Source organism: Lagenorhynchus albirostris, chromosome 18, assembly GCF_949774975.1.
Source record: "Lagenorhynchus albirostris chromosome 18, mLagAlb1.1, whole genome shotgun sequence".
In the NCBI taxonomy this organism is placed as follows: Eukaryota; Metazoa; Chordata; class Mammalia; order Artiodactyla; family Delphinidae; genus Lagenorhynchus; species Lagenorhynchus albirostris.
The window spans coordinates 3420548-3438321 of NC_083112.1; the positions used below are offsets into that span (position 1 = coordinate 3420548).

General features: G+C 39.2%; 1 protein-coding gene across 7 annotated transcripts in view; it reads right to left on the minus strand.

Annotated features, from left to right (window-relative positions):
* Window positions 1–211: 211 nt before the first annotated feature.
* Window positions 212–17774, minus strand: part of MTMR6 (myotubularin related protein 6) — a 28026-nt gene continuing 10463 nt past the window's right edge. Inside the window, exons 2-15 of one of the 7 annotated variants that reach the window (XM_060129014.1) lie at window positions 16961–17077; window positions 15069–15231; window positions 13643–13746; window positions 13301–13429; window positions 11903–12037; window positions 11132–11245; window positions 9626–9758; window positions 8548–8657; window positions 8012–8137; window positions 5643–5692; window positions 5000–5200; window positions 4489–4647; window positions 4275–4401; window positions 212–2435 (exon numbers count right to left, since the gene is read on the minus strand). In XM_060129014.1, the coding sequence (XP_059984997.1) occupies window positions 2175–2435; window positions 4275–4401; window positions 4489–4647; window positions 5000–5200; window positions 5643–5692; window positions 8012–8137; window positions 8548–8657; window positions 9626–9758; window positions 11132–11245; window positions 11903–12037; window positions 13301–13429; window positions 13643–13746; window positions 15069–15231; window positions 16961–17077 (1929 nt within the window). In that variant the 3' untranslated portion in view covers window positions 212–2174. Of the gene's footprint in view, window positions 2436–4274; window positions 4402–4488; window positions 4648–4999; window positions 5201–5642; window positions 5693–8011; window positions 8138–8547; window positions 8658–9625; window positions 9759–11131; window positions 11246–11902; window positions 12038–13300; window positions 13430–13642; window positions 13801–15068; window positions 15232–16960; window positions 17078–17774 lie in introns of all 7 variants that reach the window. The other 6 variants (XM_060129015.1, XM_060129013.1, XM_060129012.1 and 3 more) reach the window with 6 other exon arrangements.

Below are 17774 nucleotides of genomic sequence, written 5' to 3' on the forward strand. Positions count from 1 at the left end.
ACCTTTTAGCGCACTATGCTTCTTTTAATATTTTGGTAATTACTTCTGTATATAATAATGATTATTTATCAACACCCCCTTTTGAAAAATTAACTGCTCAAACCTTATACTGTGATGACTGGTGTCATGTGCAGGTCCATTTGCTTACATGAGGGAGAAAAAACCCCACCACAACTGGATCCCATTTGTTTTTTCAAAAAATAAATAATAATTCAATGTAAAACATGAACATTTAATTACCTTTAAACAATGTATGTAATAACGTACATGCTATACAATCCCAAACACACTGAACACAAATGCAATCTTATAAGACGTATACACAACTACTTTTTGCCAACATATACCCTGTAGGTCACTTAGAATGTTAGCTGGTTTCTCAGCCCAGGTGTGAGCATATAAACACACATATATATATGCCTCAAACTGAAGATTAAGATAATAAACCAAAGAGGTGAATGTAAGAAGTCTGCCGTGGAAGATGCTAAAACCACAATCAGTCACTGGAACCAAGTAACAAGGCACAATAGCTTCCCTTTGTGGTCACAAGGCTTAAGTTTCTCGTCCCAGTGCTTAAATATGGAAATAGACATGGCTAAATCACAAACTCTACTTTATAGTGCATTTCCATCACTGTTTAAAAAGAAGTATTTTTCTTATTACATAATGCATTACAGAAAAGCATTGGAAAAATAAATAGGATAAGCTCATACAATAAAGCCTTTTTTTCCATTTGAAAAAGTTATTTATGTTCAAAATTAATATAACAGATGTAGGTGTAATAAAAAGAAGCATAAGGGATCCTATGCAGATTTCCTAGTACCCTTCAATCATATCTTGTGCCACCCATGTTAAGTTGTCCATTTTAAAGCCAGCTGGGTGCTCCGTCAACTGAAAGTCATTTTCTTTCTTTCTTTTCTATTTTTTTTTTTTGGTGCTTTAATAATATGTACTAGTACAGAGAATAAAGTTATCAATAACGTGGCAAAATGAAACTCTTCCTAGCATTTAAGTTTTTTTGTTAAACATTAACTTTGTATTAGGCTAGCCTTAATTTTCCTTTTTTTTCTTTTTTCTTCTATGTTAACAGAGAAGAAAAAAATGTTTCACAGAGAAAAATTCATGCAACCAAGCAAAATCTAAACTATCCGTATTCCCTTTTTTTGACCCCAAAATTCTTGGGTAAATTGAAAGTTTCTTCTAGGAAGAACAATTCACTGAGAGAGAAAACAGTTTAAAAATATACATATATGTACTATTCATTGTCTCTAAGAACAGTTTAGGGCTTTAGCTTCGTAAACTTCCATACTTATCAAAGGAATAAAGCCAACCACAGAACAAGAACCAACAGGATGCAGTAATCCATTCATATAGGACAGTCAAATGTGCTTACACATAGACAAGAGATCAACAGGGTAAGTCGTAAATAATAAGTCGTCAAATGTAGCACTAAACAAATTATAAGCAGAACAAAACCGTCGGTTTCGTTAATTTTGACCACGAAAGTGGGACCAGCCAAACATGGGCTTGGCAGTGTCCTTCGACCACCGTGTTGTTTCCACAGGGGCACTGCAGCGTGCAGCTCCTGCGGGGGCCAGGGCAGCTGCTCACAGACACAACCGGACCGACCAAGGGAAACACACAACCAACCACCTTGCTCTAGGCTCTAAAACTCAAGAGTGGTGTAATGAATAAACTGAGACTTTAAGGCTTCCTTAGAAATATTTTTCATGGCATTTCAACAATAAACACCACTAATAGGCAAAATTTGCAAATATTCATAGTTACACAATTGAAAGTACATGCCATGTCAATTATTAAGTAAGGGACCACTTTGTCACTTTTGTTTTCTGGCAGTCAAATCATACTTATGGAAGGCTATTCCTATTTGACTGTAATTAACATGTAAATCATAGACATGTCAGTTCACTAGTGTACAGTACAAACTGCATCTGCAGTAAGCTTCTTAAAGAGCTGAAGGTCATTCATTTCTTGCTAGAAATGCAGCTAAACTGCCTTCTCTCACAAGAGCAGTTAGCATCCTGACTTCAACTATCAACCTACTGGTAAACTCTAAGGTCATCACTAGGCAAATTCCTTGGGTCACGCACACAGACCATCCTCACAATAATCCACTTCTCGCACCGCAGGCAGCCAGAAAACTCTCTCTGAGCCTAACACGTCATTCTGGCCACGCCATACTCCGAGCTGACCACAGCAGGCTCCGCTTTGGAAAACTCGTCCGCGTACTCGCTGTAGCGGTTATCTGCGGGGTTGCTGCCCTCTATAGTTCGGAGAGCATCATTCACAGGCAGCAGAGTCTGCTCCTTGAGACACAAGGAGGTTTTGAGGGCAGGTGATTCAGGACGAACTGAATTTAACAATTCCTTGGTGAGAACTCCATCTGTCTGCTTATTTTTATGTTGCTTAATTTGCTAGAAACAAATCCAAATTTGAAAAAAAATTACAAACTGTACACGCTACAGGTTCAATATATGTTAGATGAAAGTACACAAAAATCGAGCTTCTGCAAATGTTCTCTTTATGTACGATGCAAAATTAAATCTCAAAAAATTAAAATCTAGTGTAGCTGAGACATGGTTGAGAATCCCAACTGTGTACAACTTTTGCGATGGAAAACATATTTGACAGAAGATCACTAGGCCTTCATATCTGAAAAGCACATACATTTCCTAGAAACTATAAAAAGTAAACACTTTATAATGAGAGAAATATATATGTGAGACAGTCACCCTGAAATCACAGCTATATAACGTAACCAACACACACTCATTTAGTTGAAGGTGTGACGGCCTGAAGAGCTTTCTTATGTGGTTTTCCTACAATGGTTTGGTAGGTGAGCACGACAGGCTATAGAATACAACAGAATTTTTTCGATTTTAAGAGATTTTAAAAGGATTCTTTGGCAGAGTTCCACACTCTCTAGATCCTTGGACTGATCTCCAGACAACCTTCTTGTACCGTCTATATCTTGGGCTTGCCTCTCCTACAGGTCACTCAGGCAGTCATGACCTCCTTATCTGAGAGGTGACCAGCAACACTCCTGTCTGAGAGGCAGACAGGATAGTCTCACTGAGTTGTAACAATTGGCCAGGATTTCTTAAAACATGGACTTACTGATCCTTTTTGTTACATATAATGGTAAAGAAACATCTTAGGGTGGAGAAGGATTTCTTAAACAAGATATACAAAAAGGCATAAAACATAAAGACTGAGCAATTTGACTATATTAATATTCACAGTAACTATATGAAACATACCATAAAGAAAATGGAAAAGATGAGAAAAGACTGGACAAAGCCATTGGTGATACATTTAACTAAATAAGAATTAGTGTGTGGTATATAAAGAATTCTTATAAATCAGTAAGAAAAAGGCAAATACGCCAACAGAAAAATGGTTTGAATAGGGCATTCGCAGAAAGGGAAAAATTCAACTTCACTCGTCATGGAAATCCGAAACTGCAAATAACTGAAATGTCTAGCAGAGCTGAATTGATGGACTGTGATACAGTCACACAAGAGAATACGATACAGTAGCTACTGATAAAACAGACAAATTAAAGCTACGTGTATCAACGTGGATAAATTTCAAAACAGTGTAGAGCAAAGTGAAGCGTGACAGCGTGACAGCCCTCGTGTAGCTTTAAAACGTGGTTTCTTAAGCGGAGTGAAGGGCACCTGGGCATCCATGTTATTTGTTGCCCTCTACATCTTATACATAACTACTTTCTTTTTTCAATATATAATAAAAATAATATTTCCAACCATATGCAACAATACTATAAATTGTTTGTGGATATAAACATATATAGAGGAAGTATAAAAATAGGCACAGGAACGACTAACACCAGATTCAGCGCAGCAAGTGTAGTGGGGAAGACTCAGTAGGGCTCACAGGGTCTGCAAATAGATCGATAATGTGTCTTCCCTTCAAACAGAAACATGAAAGGTCTGAATCAAACACCGTAAATCTTAAAACCTCACAAGGCCAGGTGGTGAATAGCCTGATACTTATTATATCTCTATTTCTCTATATATCATACTTCAAATAGTTCAGTATATTTTAAAATTCAGAGAAAGTGATTTAAACTAACCTGTTCAAAGCAGAGGAGACCTGATTTTGAAGCAACCATGAGTACTTACAAGATTTCTATTGATACGTATACTACCTTTACACTGAGAGCACCAAGTAAGGAAATTAACTAACTTAATATTCCAAATATATTACATCAGATACTTCAGAATACTTACAGATTCTAAGTCTTTAACATCTTTCTGTAACTGCTTATTTTGCTCATTCATATTCATAATTATATTAAACACAGACTGCCTAGGATGCAATGTTCGATCAAATTGGTGGTACATGTTTCTCCAAAACCTTTATGACAAAAAAAGAAAAAAAAATACTTCAATAAATTGTGTTGGAGAAAAATTGAGTATAAATACTTCAATAATGCCGGCTTACTTGAAATTGAAAGATACTGTATTTGGCTCCAAAACCGCCAGTTTCTGAGACGTGGAACTGTAGAGAGGATTGAAGTACTTCTCCTGGTCGTCCAACAGAAACGGCCACAGGGAGTAAGTCTTCTCCTTTAACCTAATGGGATGAGAAAAACACGAAGATCTTCCCAGACGCTAACGCTCACTTTTATGAAGGAGGCAGTCATTTCCCATGTAGATTTAAGTTTTAGTTTTTACTCCTATTCACAGTCTAGCCTCACCTCTGAATTCTTCACACTTCCACTGTACATGCTTTTCTGTATGTATGCTACACTTCAAAACAAACTTTAACTATTAACCCGAGAGCGTGAGGGGTACTCAGAGCATACTCAGCTTCAGAAAAACAGACAATAAAATCTTTACAGTAAGACCCAGTTCTGTATCACACTGTCAAGATAGTTTAAGTTCAACTATGATTTATGTTAGACCTCAGCTAAATAGGAAAGAAGAAAGCCCATTTCAATCAACTGTCTTACTTGAGTTCTTCTCTTTCCTTCTGACAATTTCCAATAAAGTTTCCAAATTGGCATGAATGAATATGTTCATGGATCTGAAGAAGAAACGCTTCATTGAATTCGAAGGCTTGTGGAAACTGTTCAGTCAAATGCCACACACATTCCAAGAACTGAGTAAACACCGGTGAAACTTCCTTTGGGTCACCATCCAAATGGCCACACCTAACCCCCCAGAAAGTACAAGCTTTTGAAAATGCCACTGAAAGAGGTCAACTGTTCGGGTATTGTTAAATTTAAATACATATCCCCCCCGCCAAAAAAAATCGTAAAACGTTGTTACGTTGGCATTAAAAAAAAAAAACTGTCATGTTTTTATTGAAACAATTTACACCTATGAGTTTTTCAACCACAATTTTAACAGGTCTGTTACATTCTAACTACTACAATGCAGACAAAACGGAAGGTAACAAACTGCTATGAAAATTAACAAAAGTATCAGACTTGAAAAAAATGACAGAAAAAGAATTAAATCGGGCTTCATACAAAAAAACACCACTCTCACCTCCCATCAGACATGGGAGTTCATGAAGAACAGGAACATTCAGGAACTCTAAATTAGTTCTACTAACTTTACCAAGTGCCTAAATGTATAACTGTGACTCACCTCTCCGAATATTTATGTCCAAAGGAGATCCAATCTTTTTCTATTAAAACCTTAACGAGAAAAAGTAAAATCCATTTTGTAACCACAATTCTTTTTTTGTTTAGAATGGATTAAATCCTATTATCTTAAAAACAGCATTTACACTTTTAACTTATGGTGGCAAACAAAATGAAATTTTTTAAATTACAGGCAAAAGACAGCAAGAACCTGGGTTAGAGGCTGGCTTAACAAGGAGTGAAAATGATACATAAAAAGAAATACAGTAGGTCTTGTGACTTAAATTTACTTCAGTTGCATTTATTACATTTTAAGTGAAAAGTGCATGTTATAAAACACTATTGCATTTACATTTTTTGTATGTATGATGATATATGCACAGAAAAAAGGTTAGGAAAATGAAAATCAGAAGGTTACCAGTGGTTACTGGGTGGCAAACTGGGGTGGATGTTTAAACCTTTTGGCTTACTTGTACGTTACTTCTGTAATACTTTAAAAAAAAAAAAAGGATGGTAAAGAAACCAATGAAAAGTTTATATTCAAATTCAAATGTTGATATGCGACCTCCTGAGTGCACTCTTTTCTGTTACAACTCTACTGAAATAATAGGTTTCTAATTATTTTCGGTCTAATCTAAACAACATTATCTTCTTAGTATTTACTATACTTTCTAATTTCGTTATATAATCACCAAGTACATTCTCTTCAATGTCAAAACTGCCACTTTTAGCTCCTCTGACTTCGTCTTAATCTCTCCAGAGGCCACGGCACGTGTGGGTGAAGATGCAGATTCTGAAGTCACAGTGCACGGGCTCAAATCCCAGCTTCCCCACTTCCACACCCGGCAACCTCGGGCACGTGGTCTGGGCTGTAGCCTCGGCTTCTACCCTGGGACCTTTGCCATCCTGCCACACACCCACGTCTGAAACTTAACTCAACACCGTTCTCACTCAACTCACTCCGTCGCTTCTCTCAGCACAGTCCATCCTGGCAACTGAGCGCAGAGCCTGGAAGCAATCCGAGAAGAGGCGTCTTCTCCCCCACCCACACCCAGTCCGCGAAAAACGCTTACTCCGCTGTCTCGCCCTCCCTGGAGGGGCCCGTCGCCCACTCCTCCATCCGCGGGGCACTGCCTTAGTTCTGGCCCTCTTTTCTCTCCTAAGTCATCCTATCGGCTTCTATGCGGGTCTCCTAGCCTCCATTCCCACCGCTCTGCATTCCAGACACCATCTTTTTAAAAAGATGAGCTCTGAGCATGTTCCCGTTTCCCGCGTTTAAAGCCTGTTGCTGGCTCTCACCCCCCAGCAGGGGGACGTCCAGTTGGCTGCCAGACTTCCCCTCCTCGGAGAAGCCCACCCCGTTCTTCTGCGCCAGCCTCACCCCTCACGCAGCCTGCGCCCTACCCATCACCCGCCGGCTGCCGTCACCTGCAGGGGCCGCGCTTCAGTCCTCACCGTTCCTCTAGCCCGCGAGGCTCCCACACGGTCGCCAGTCACTTACTGCACGCTTTCATCTGGACGCCCGGCAGACAGTGAAAGCGAAACGTGGCCAAGGAAACACCCCTATCTCACACGCCCAAGGCCAGCGGAACCTTACTTTATTAGAAGCCCTTGCATTTGACCTGTCCCAGATGCAACATGCCGGCACCACGAAAACAACGGTTCTGAAAGGGGTCTGGCTGCGTTAAACCTTCCCCTGCTTTAAGACAGCACTGTGCTTCATAATTCTAAACTAATAAAAACTGCCTACCAGCTCTTCATTTATTTTACCTGCCCTGAGTTAAAACAAACTGTGAAAACAGGAGTTAATCTGACCATGCTCGTGCATTAAAAAGCACACAAAACCCAGGAGCCGGGGCTTCGGCGCCACAAAGCAGGGAATCTGCTCAACTAGAAATCGCACCTTCAGGTTTAAAACATGCTCCCTAGAGTGTAGTTACAACTAACAAGTGAAGGTGCATTAAACAAAGTTTCCTCTAGAATATAGTTTATAAGTACTCTTATCTATGTCTTGTCTTACTACAATATTTACATTTGTTAGATAAAAATGAGGGAGAAATACTGAATATTTCTATTGCAACATTTTACGGGGGAAAAAAAAACCTTTTAATCTAAAACTTTTTGTCAAAGAGATGGCACAAGTGGAAATTAATCTAACTCAGAGTTTCTCAATCTCAGCAGTACTGACATTTTGGGCCAGGTAATCCTCTGTTGTAGGGACCGTCCTGTGAATTATAGGTTATTAGCAGCTGGCCTCCACCAGCTGGATCCCAGGTACACCCTTTCCTTTAGTTGTAACAATCAAGATGACACCTGGAGGGGGATAAAATCACTCCTATTTGAGACCAGTGGTCTGGCCAAACAAGTCCTTACCATGAATCCTCTGATTGTCCTGTAGTAGGGATCCAATAAGAGAGAGCCCAGGGAACAGACCTGGGAAGTCCTGTCCCAGCCATCAGAGCAATGTACCAACACACTTGCATTTTCAACCATTATTGCCTGAAAAGAAAGACCACACACTTCGATTCTAGCAAAACCCATTTTAGGTAAATCAGTAAGTGCTATTTACTCAAAAACCAAAGTAGCAGGTATTGCATTATAAAGAAGAGCTAGGATCGCAATGATTATGTTGTCACAGCATAATCTCCAAGGAACCGGACAAAACACAAAGCGAACAAACAAAAAGCACAGACAAAAATGCCGTTTCAATGTGTTGGGGAATTTCTCTTGAAGTTCCTACATTAAGTGCTACATGATATTTTCAAGGTTCAAATTAAAGTGAACCTCGTTAAAGAGGTAAAACATAATAAAGGTTATCTGGCAGGAAAGGATACCAGCACCCAACAGAATAAATCCCTTCCTTCCCAACCAGTGAAAGCCCAGATCAAACGTGAGTGAAGAAGGGTTACTTTGGCTAAGAAGATTGCAGCGTCCATAACGGCTTTGATGTGGCGCAGCCATCCTGCGTTCTCCAGACCCGAGTAGAAATCACTGACGGAAAGCCCTTTGGTACCATTGACTGCAAGGGGAAAGACATTTCAGTTAGAAAGGAGCTTGAGTGCCCACTTCTATTCAAGAGACCCCTGGGGAGCGAGGTGGGGAAGAAGAGAAGAGGACAAAATAAACAGGCAAGACTCTTTATACATGAACACATGCTATTAAAAGCTCAATAATGGAGTTTTAGGTACATTTTTCTGTCATTCCTCATGCTTAAAAAAAAAATTGCTCCAATACCCTTTTTAAAAAAATTTTCAACACAAATGTGTAACTATAAATAGTCTGAGGGGCTTCCCTGGTGGTCCAGTGGTTGAGAGTCCGCCTGCCAATGCAGGGGACATGGGTTCGTGCCCCGGTCCGGGAGGATCCCACATGCCACGGAGTGGCTGGGCCTGAGAGCCATGGCTGCTGAGCCTGCGCGTCCAGAGCCTGTGCTCCGCAGCGGGAGAGGCCACAGCAGTGAGGGGCCCGCATACCGCAAAAAAAAAAAAAAAAAAAAAGTCTGAGATTCCAGTTTTTTAAGTTCCACACCAAGACTGGAAAGATAGCTTAATATTTAAATGGAACACTGTCATAAATTAATCTTCACTGCACTAATCAAGAATATCTAACAATAGCAATTTTTTGTAAAACCAGTAGAATTATACTGTCTAATAAATATAGTGGCCGCTACTGAAATACAGCTATTACACACTTGAAATGTGGGCAGTCCACAGTAAGAGGTAAGTATAAGAGACACACTAGCCAATTTCTAGGACTTAAAGGAAAAGAAGCAAAATATATCATTACTAATTTTTTACACTGATTACATGTTAGCATGTTTTTAATATATTAGGTTAAGTATATTATTAAAATTAATTTCAACTGGTTTTTACACTTCTGAACGTGACTACTAGAAAATTTTTAATTATATAATTTTAAATTTTATAATGTGACTAGCATTACATTTCTATGGGACAAAGCTGCCTAGAAGGTAAGCAATAATCGTACCTTCCAATAATTTCTGAAGGCTGGACCGCATGACATGAATATTTTCAATTCCAACAAACTGAAATCTAATATTAGAATAGTTGTCTTCATTTTCATAACCTTTTCCAGCTGCTCTGTTGGCCATTGCATTCAGCTAAAATTTTAAATTTTAGAAATTTAGAGACAAATTGCTTTTATCTTCTAGTTTACCAAAACATCATGAAAACACTAAATAAACCACAATTTAGCTAGCAGAGTTTAAAGGAACTCATCAAAACTGAATATACTACCATTTTTTAATAAGTGAAAAGTGTCATATATGTTATTCATAGTACAGAAGGATCCTATAAAGTAACAAAATGATTGCTATATAAGAATCAGATAAGTTCCCCACATATAATTCATGAAACTAATTCACATATGTATTTAGTCAGTTTTCCATATGTTTGTAATATTTTAAAATTTTAAAAAAAGAAAGAAATGTCTCCTGTCCAAACCCTATATGATTCAGTGTTGAGCAGAGCTGGGGAGTTTTTACAGAATGAACTTAGAAGATTGACTTCAGAACAAGCCTGGAGCACTTAATCATTCAGAAAGCCACAGGGACCCTGAAAAATCACATCTGAAACATGCACTAGATTGTTCCAGGTCCTCCATATTCAGGGTTACTGGAAGACCACACCCTAAACGACACAGTGTATGATGAGCTAGACTGATACAGCTCCAAGAACTGGGGCAAAAACAGCCCAGTTGCTAGGGAGAGAAGACTGCCTATAGGCCCACAGTCTTCGGTTATTAGATCAAATGCTATCAGAGGTTAAGATTTGGCATGTTTAATTCTTTCAGACTAGGATTTCATATGGTACGTCATGATAATTTGCTAAATAGTCTTATGAACTTGGATGAAACAGAACCTAAGTTGGAAGAAAATGTTGCTTTTCATGCAGTGGACTGGGGCCCAGGTTGGTAAGAAGTATAGTTAAATTGTGTCTACTGACCCACTGGTCATTCAGCACCTGTGATGGCTAAGGCAAGAGTTAGGTGTTTAAATGCTTCCACATTATTACCACTTGAGTTTAACTAGTAAAACGAACCAATCAAAGAAAGATCTATTCTCTGTGTAGGAGTCAATTATATAAGTAAGAGATATGAGGGCCTGAGAAACAAATCACCCTCAGACCTCATGTTCAGAAAGTCTTACGTTACAATCATCTTTTTGTATCTAGCATTACCTAAAAATAGTTCTAAGCAATTAACCCACCCAGATTATACAAGGAAGTAAACTAAAATTTTTCTTACAAGAGGTATCACCAACACCCTTGAATTCTAAGAAAGTCTTTTTTTAAAACAAAAGAATATCAAATTATCCATTTCTAATTTTTAATACTTGTTAATTTATGCAAATTAATCTTATCTTCTGTTTTCTCCATTATCTTTTGTGAAATTGCATAATGATGAGAATTACTTCTAAAACAACTACCATTCCTTTCAACAAAGCTGCCTAAAATTGTGTTCTATATCGCTCACTCGCTTTTTCCCATCGCTTTCTCTTATTTTCTCATCATTCCAGATTTTTGAAGAAATTCTCACTATAATTCTGCCAATGTCCTTTTGTGTAGCCCACCAGCTCTGCATGCGATGCTATAATAAAAATTAAAAGTAATGTTAGCTATTACCATTGAGGATTTTAATTACTTTAGTTTCAGTATCTTACATGAATTGGTTGTTTAACTGTGTTTACAAAAAGAAAAAGGGATTCTAACATTTGTTCCAATGACAAAAATTTATCCTGACATTATAGATACCTAACAGAACAACTATTTACTGTTCACTATTTATAATCCCCTAGTTCAATATTTCCTAAGTTAGCTCACTATCTATTTTCCTTATTTTCCTGAATATTCCAAATTACAGTCCATTATTTTAACAGCGTTTTGCCAATTAAAAATTCCACCAAAAAAAGTAATAAGAATTTCTAATTTTCACAACACATACTTCTCAGTATTTCTTCACAATAACATAAGGCTTACATATCATCTAGAGGTCCCAATATAAAATTCAGGTTTCCTACATTTGTATATATATCAGAAGACATAAGAAATCACCACCTGGGTTATTGGGAAATTGGTATCCTAAGTTGGTATCCTTTAAAAGATTGATTTCCTTAGTATCATTAGCCTCGGTTAATTTACAACTAGGATTCAGATATGTTAAATATGGATGAAGTGATCAGTTCCCACTAACTGACTTAGCAGAGACAAGTGAACTGCCAGACCATACTAGACTTAAGACACGTACTCTGGGCCTGGTGTCCATGACATACATGTAGCGGTTGGCTGGGTTGGCTTTGCTGATGGCCTGAAGCAAGTGTTCATCCTCCAGGCACCGGGCACTGAATCCTGACAGTGGCTGACTACATCGACAAATGGCAGCCTAGTTTTAAAAAGAGAGGAAATAGATTATCCAAAGATGTCTAAAACACACCTCAAAGACATGCTTAAAGGAAAAAAACCCACAGTTAAAATCAAATGTGCAATCTATTTAAAAGTCAGGGAACTAAGATCCCGCATGCCTCACAGCACAGCCAAAAAAACAAAAACAAAACAAAAACAGAAAGCAAAACAAAATCAAAAAACAACAAAAAATCCTATAGCAAAAATAAAGGAGCCGGGAGATGGACTGGAGATAAGGTTGAGGGAATCTTCTAGAATGAGATAAAGAGGAGAGAATTTAGAGGGTATTAACTTCCTAGCATAGAAAGTTTATGCTAGGAAGCCCACTTGTCCACATCCACACACAAAAGTACAAAGAAAATTAACATAAGAGAGGAAGCTACCAAAGAAATAGAGGGGCAATTTCCCAACTGAGTCCTGAGTTTCCACGTAGAATTTAAAACAACATGCCAAGGCCTGAAATCATTGTGAAATTTCAGGACACTGGGGGAAAAGAAAATTCTAAAACCTTCTCAAGGAAAAAAATCAGGCCACAAAAGACTGGGAGTCAGAACTGGCATCCATCCCTCAAGTTACCAGCTGTGAGGACAGGAAAATGATTCGCCCTCTCTGAACCACAGCGTCCCCATTTGAAAGGTACAGGGAATAATACCCAGAGACTACCTTATAAAGTTATATGAGGATCCCATGCGTATAAGACATTAAATATGCAGTACCTCCTGGCCTTCTGTGGAGACCACAAAGGCAAATTGTACTGGGACGGGCAAGCCCGATTACAGAATCTCAGTGAAAAGACTCCTCCACCTATTCATACAGCAAAAATCCTTCTGATCTGAAGAGCTGACTATTAAAATGGGAGCCTGAAACACCCTTGGCTCTCTCCCTTTTCTCAATAGTTGGCTTTTCAGAACTATCTGGTTTCCCCCAAAACAAGCAGGATCAAAAGAGAAGCACAGGAAAGGAAGGAGAATCTACCTGTTCACAAATCCTGTTATTTTCTAGTCACTACTAGAGGAAGGAAGGAAAGGATGAGAGGGAGGGGAGGAAGATGACAAGTATGAAAGTTTCTGTGTTTCAGATAATTTTGTTTTAAAATTTCAAAAATGTAATCAAGCGAAAAGCCAGCATTTCTCTATCGGCAACACTGTAACAATGACCTCTAAATGTAAAAATGAGTGTTCTTTTGGACACAATCTGAAGAGGGGTTACACTCCATTTGTAAAATCAAAAGACAGCTTCCTACCTCCTTATTTTGATGATAGTAGGAAAGAACTGGGAACCTTCCCTTGCTCCGGAACTTGGAACTACCAACAATGATTGGTTTGCTTGCTATTCGGGGAACATAAAGTTCTCTGGGATAAGTTTCACAAATCTGTAAAAAATCAAATAAAATATAACCATTCTACTCATAGTTCAAAAACCAAGAGGTTACAAATCACCTTTAAAAACCACTAAAACTTATTAAATGCAAGAACAGTACTTGGCAGTACATAGACAAGTCACTGCAATGACGGTCTCTGACCCTCCCCTCCAGTATGTTTTCTGAGCCCCTCCAACAGGTGACAGCGTTTTCTGAGCCCCTTACCTTGTAGTCGCGGTTGGCGTCGGACAGCTGCCAGTTGGAATTCGGCACGCCCATCCTCTTATACTCTTCAGCGAGGTCGACGAGCTGCCAACCTCGCAGCCTTTCTGAATCATTTTGTTTGGGATTATAGGAGAATGCATAGAGATCTTCATATTTTGCTATGGTATACAAAACACATGAGTGTCAAAATGCAATTTATAGGACTTAACACACTACAAATGAAAGAAATTTTTCAGTTTTATCCCTCCATTTAAAAAAAATCTTCAAAGAGATAGCTAATACCTGAACATACTTGAACTTAATATTTTCTCAGTTCTTTGATGCAGATGATTATACCTAAAGGCACACATACTGATCTGAGATTCAATTTACACCATCGGCAAAAGCTAGTAATAAACAGTACAGACTCATACATTAAATACTCTACTGCAATATTTCCTTTTCTTAAAAGTAAAAATTTAAAGATACAAGTAGACCCTTCCCACCCACCACTTCTCCCAAATGAGATGTAAAATGGAAGCCCAGTGCTTTAATGGAAAGCTAGAGGTGGCACACAGAAGCTGAGATTGCATACACCCCAACAGGACAGCATGGACCAAAATCGTCAAAGGCTGCTCAGAGCTCCAGAGAGCACCCGCTTCTGAATAAGGCCAAGCTCCAAAGTCACAGAACCATCCCCGCGGTAAGGGCTGCCCTGGGGACAGTGGGACCAACAGCACAGGCTTCCAGGGTTAGGAGAGCAGAGTGAGTGTGGACCTGCTCCCAGATCACTGCGACCCAGGTGTTCAGCACAAAGGAACATTCAGGAACCGGTGCGCTTTGCCTCCAGAGAGAGCTGTGGAGTCCAGCACGTCGGCGTAGGGGCGTAAGATCTCAGGGGCGTAAGCAGTGATGCAACTCCTCTCTAGGGCCATGTCGCCCTCACTGCCACCTCTGCTAAAGCAGGAGTCACCCTCTCTTCCCTCTGCTCACCCCCTCAGGCTCCACTCCCTCAGATTAAATATACTAGTCCCACTGCTACCAGAGGAGCCTGACTGTCCTTAACTTCTCGTTCAGGAATCAATTTCCAAGTCATTGCTCTCAGTTGTGGGATACCATTTAAAAAAAAAAAAAAAAAAGCTGTGCTACTGGTTTTATCAACTTTAAAGACATCCACGTAAATCTATGGTTTTTCAAGTCTGTACTACTATAAACGTTTCGCTCTTTCCTTCTTATTATCCCTTCTTTCCTTCTTATTACCCCTTCTTCTTACAATTCAGATCAGAAGTTTCTCATTATTTCTAGGCCAAACTTTTTGGAACAGAGTGCACAAGACCTTGACTTAAGAGTACTTAAAGTACAAAATAACAATAATGAGATATTTTAAAAGTATCTTAGATAATCCATCTCATTTGAGCAAGTAAGCTTTGGTCCTGAAGAACGGTACCTTGTTTTGACAGCTGTAGCAAAGAGTTGTAAATATCGTGGCAGTCTCTTTCTCTGGGAACAATGAAATGCACAGTCCGGAAGTTCTTGCACTGGATCACAAGAGGGCATCCAGAAGTCGTGAGAGCTAGTTTCTCCACCAAGGCAATATGGTGGTGCAGTATCTACAGCATGAGAAAACGTTTGACCATCATTATAAACAAGCACTAAGTACCTTACTCGCTTCCCAGAGTGCGTAAATGTTAGAAACGCCCTCTTCAAATAAAGTCTCAGAGGTTATACGCTACACACTCAAACTTAAACTTTCAAATGACCAAATGCCCAAGCCGGAAACACACCCTGATACTTCCCCATCGCTGCACGTGTTCCACACACCATCAGACCCCGAGAACGGCATCTCCTAAATACCTCTGCACCATCTCCTTCTCTCCATCTCCACTGTCACGGCCCTAGTTGCAATGTCCCCACTGTTTCCCACCTGAGTTACTGTAAAGAGCCTCCCGAATGCTCTCTCCACACCTACTCTTGACCCTCTCTAAGCCATTTTCTACAAGGCAGAGGAGTGACCATTAAAAAACAATAGTTATCATATGATCCAGCAATCCCACTCTTAGGCATATACCCAGAAAAGATGAAACCACTAATTCAAAAAGGTAACACGCACCCCAATGTTCACCGCAGCACTATTTACAATAGCCAGGTCAGGGAAGCAACCTAAATGCCCATTGACAGACGAGTGGACAAAGAAGATGTGGTACATATATACAATGGAATATTACCCAGCCATAAAAAGAATGAAGTAATGTCATTTGCAGCAACATGGACGGACCTAGAGATTATCATACTAAGCAAAGTAAGTCACAAAGAGAAAGACAAATATATCACATATCACTTATATGTAGAATCTAAAATAGGATACAAATCAACATATCTACAAAACAGAAACAGACTCACAGACAGAGAACAGACCTATGGTTGCCAAGGGGGAGGGGGAAGGGGAGGGAAGGAGTGGGAGCTTGGGGTTAGCAGATGCAAACTATTATATACAGGATGGATAAACAACAAGGTCCTACTGCATGGCACAGTGAACTATATTCAATATCCTGTGATAACCATAATGGAAAAGAATGTGAAAAAGAATATATATGTGTGTAACTGAGTCACTTTGCTGTACAGCAGAAATTAATACAACACTGTAAATCAATAATACTTGAGGCTAGAGAAGTGGGAAATAACATGACTAGATGGCTTTTTTAATTGCTTTTCTAAAATTTTATTTATAAAAATAAAATAAAAAGCAATAAAAAAAGCCACCTAGGGGTGGGATAGGGAGGGTGGGAGGGAGACACAAGAGGGGGGAGATATGGGGATATATGTATACATATAGCTGATTCACTTTGTTATACAGCAGAAACTAACACACCACTGTAAAGCGATTATACTCCAATAAAGATGTTCAAAAAAATAAAATAAAAGTAAATAAATAAACAATAAAAAAGCCACCTAGTCATGTTATTTCCCGCCTCCCTAGCCTCATATCAGGTCCCTTGCCACATCCCTAAGTTCTGGTGACAACAGCCTTCTTTTGGCTCTTCCAATGCACCAAGCTCCTTTACACAGCACTGCGGTGCTCCTACCTCTTCACCCAGGAACTTCTAGTGTTATTTCTGGCCTTTGCTTAAAATTCATCACCAAGAAAGAATGCCACTCCACAATGACATCACTGTCTTATTAAAATAGGAGGGTAGGTGTGAACACGTGACTTTGAAAATTTTTTGGTTGAGACAAATACCCAACGATTACAATTTTTTGTGCATATTCAAAATAAAACATGAGCTAGACCATGTCCAATAATATAATTAGAGTAAACAGCACAGCAGAGGTCTTCCTTACCCAGGTTTCTTTCTGATGAGAGTCTATAAACAGCAGATGTGTGGCCGTGAGATACAGGGTTCCTGTTAACGACTTGTTGCTCGTACTGAATCGGTCGAGCAATTTCACTTGCTCAACCTGAAAAAGAGAAAGGTGTTATTTCTCATTTCAAAAGTCGCATAAATTCTTTTTCTGTTATCCCAGCATTTAAATGTACATTTTCTCCTTCTGTTCAAAAACATAAGTTTATTTAAGATTGAAAGTTAAATTGCACATATCTTGGGGAACATATAAACCACCAACAATATAAGTATTATTAATATTTACAGTGACAAATATAACCAATAGAGAAGAACTCTGTAAAAAAGGTAACATAAATATGGAAGGGAGTGGGCTTCCCTGGTGGCACAGTGCTTAAGAATCCGCCTGCCAATGCAGGGGACATGGGTTTGAGCTCTGGTCTGAGAGGATCCCACATGCCGCGGAGCAACTAAGCTCGTGCGCTACAACTACTGAGCCTATGCTCTAGAGCCCTCAAGCCACAACTACTGAGCCCGCACGCCTAGAGCCCGTGCCCTGCAACAAGAGAAGCCACCGCAATGAGAAGCCCGCGCACCACAACGAAGAGTAGCCCCCGCTCACCGCAACTAGAGAAAGCCTGCATGCAGCAATGAAGACCCAATGCAGCCAAAAATAAAATAAGTAAATGAATTTATTTAAAAAAGAAATATGGAAGGGAACAGCAAGGATTTGGTATAAATAAGCATAAACGTTTTTTGTATCCAAGAATCAATATCTTTTATTTAAAGCTGGCAAGTCAAGAAATAAATAAGGC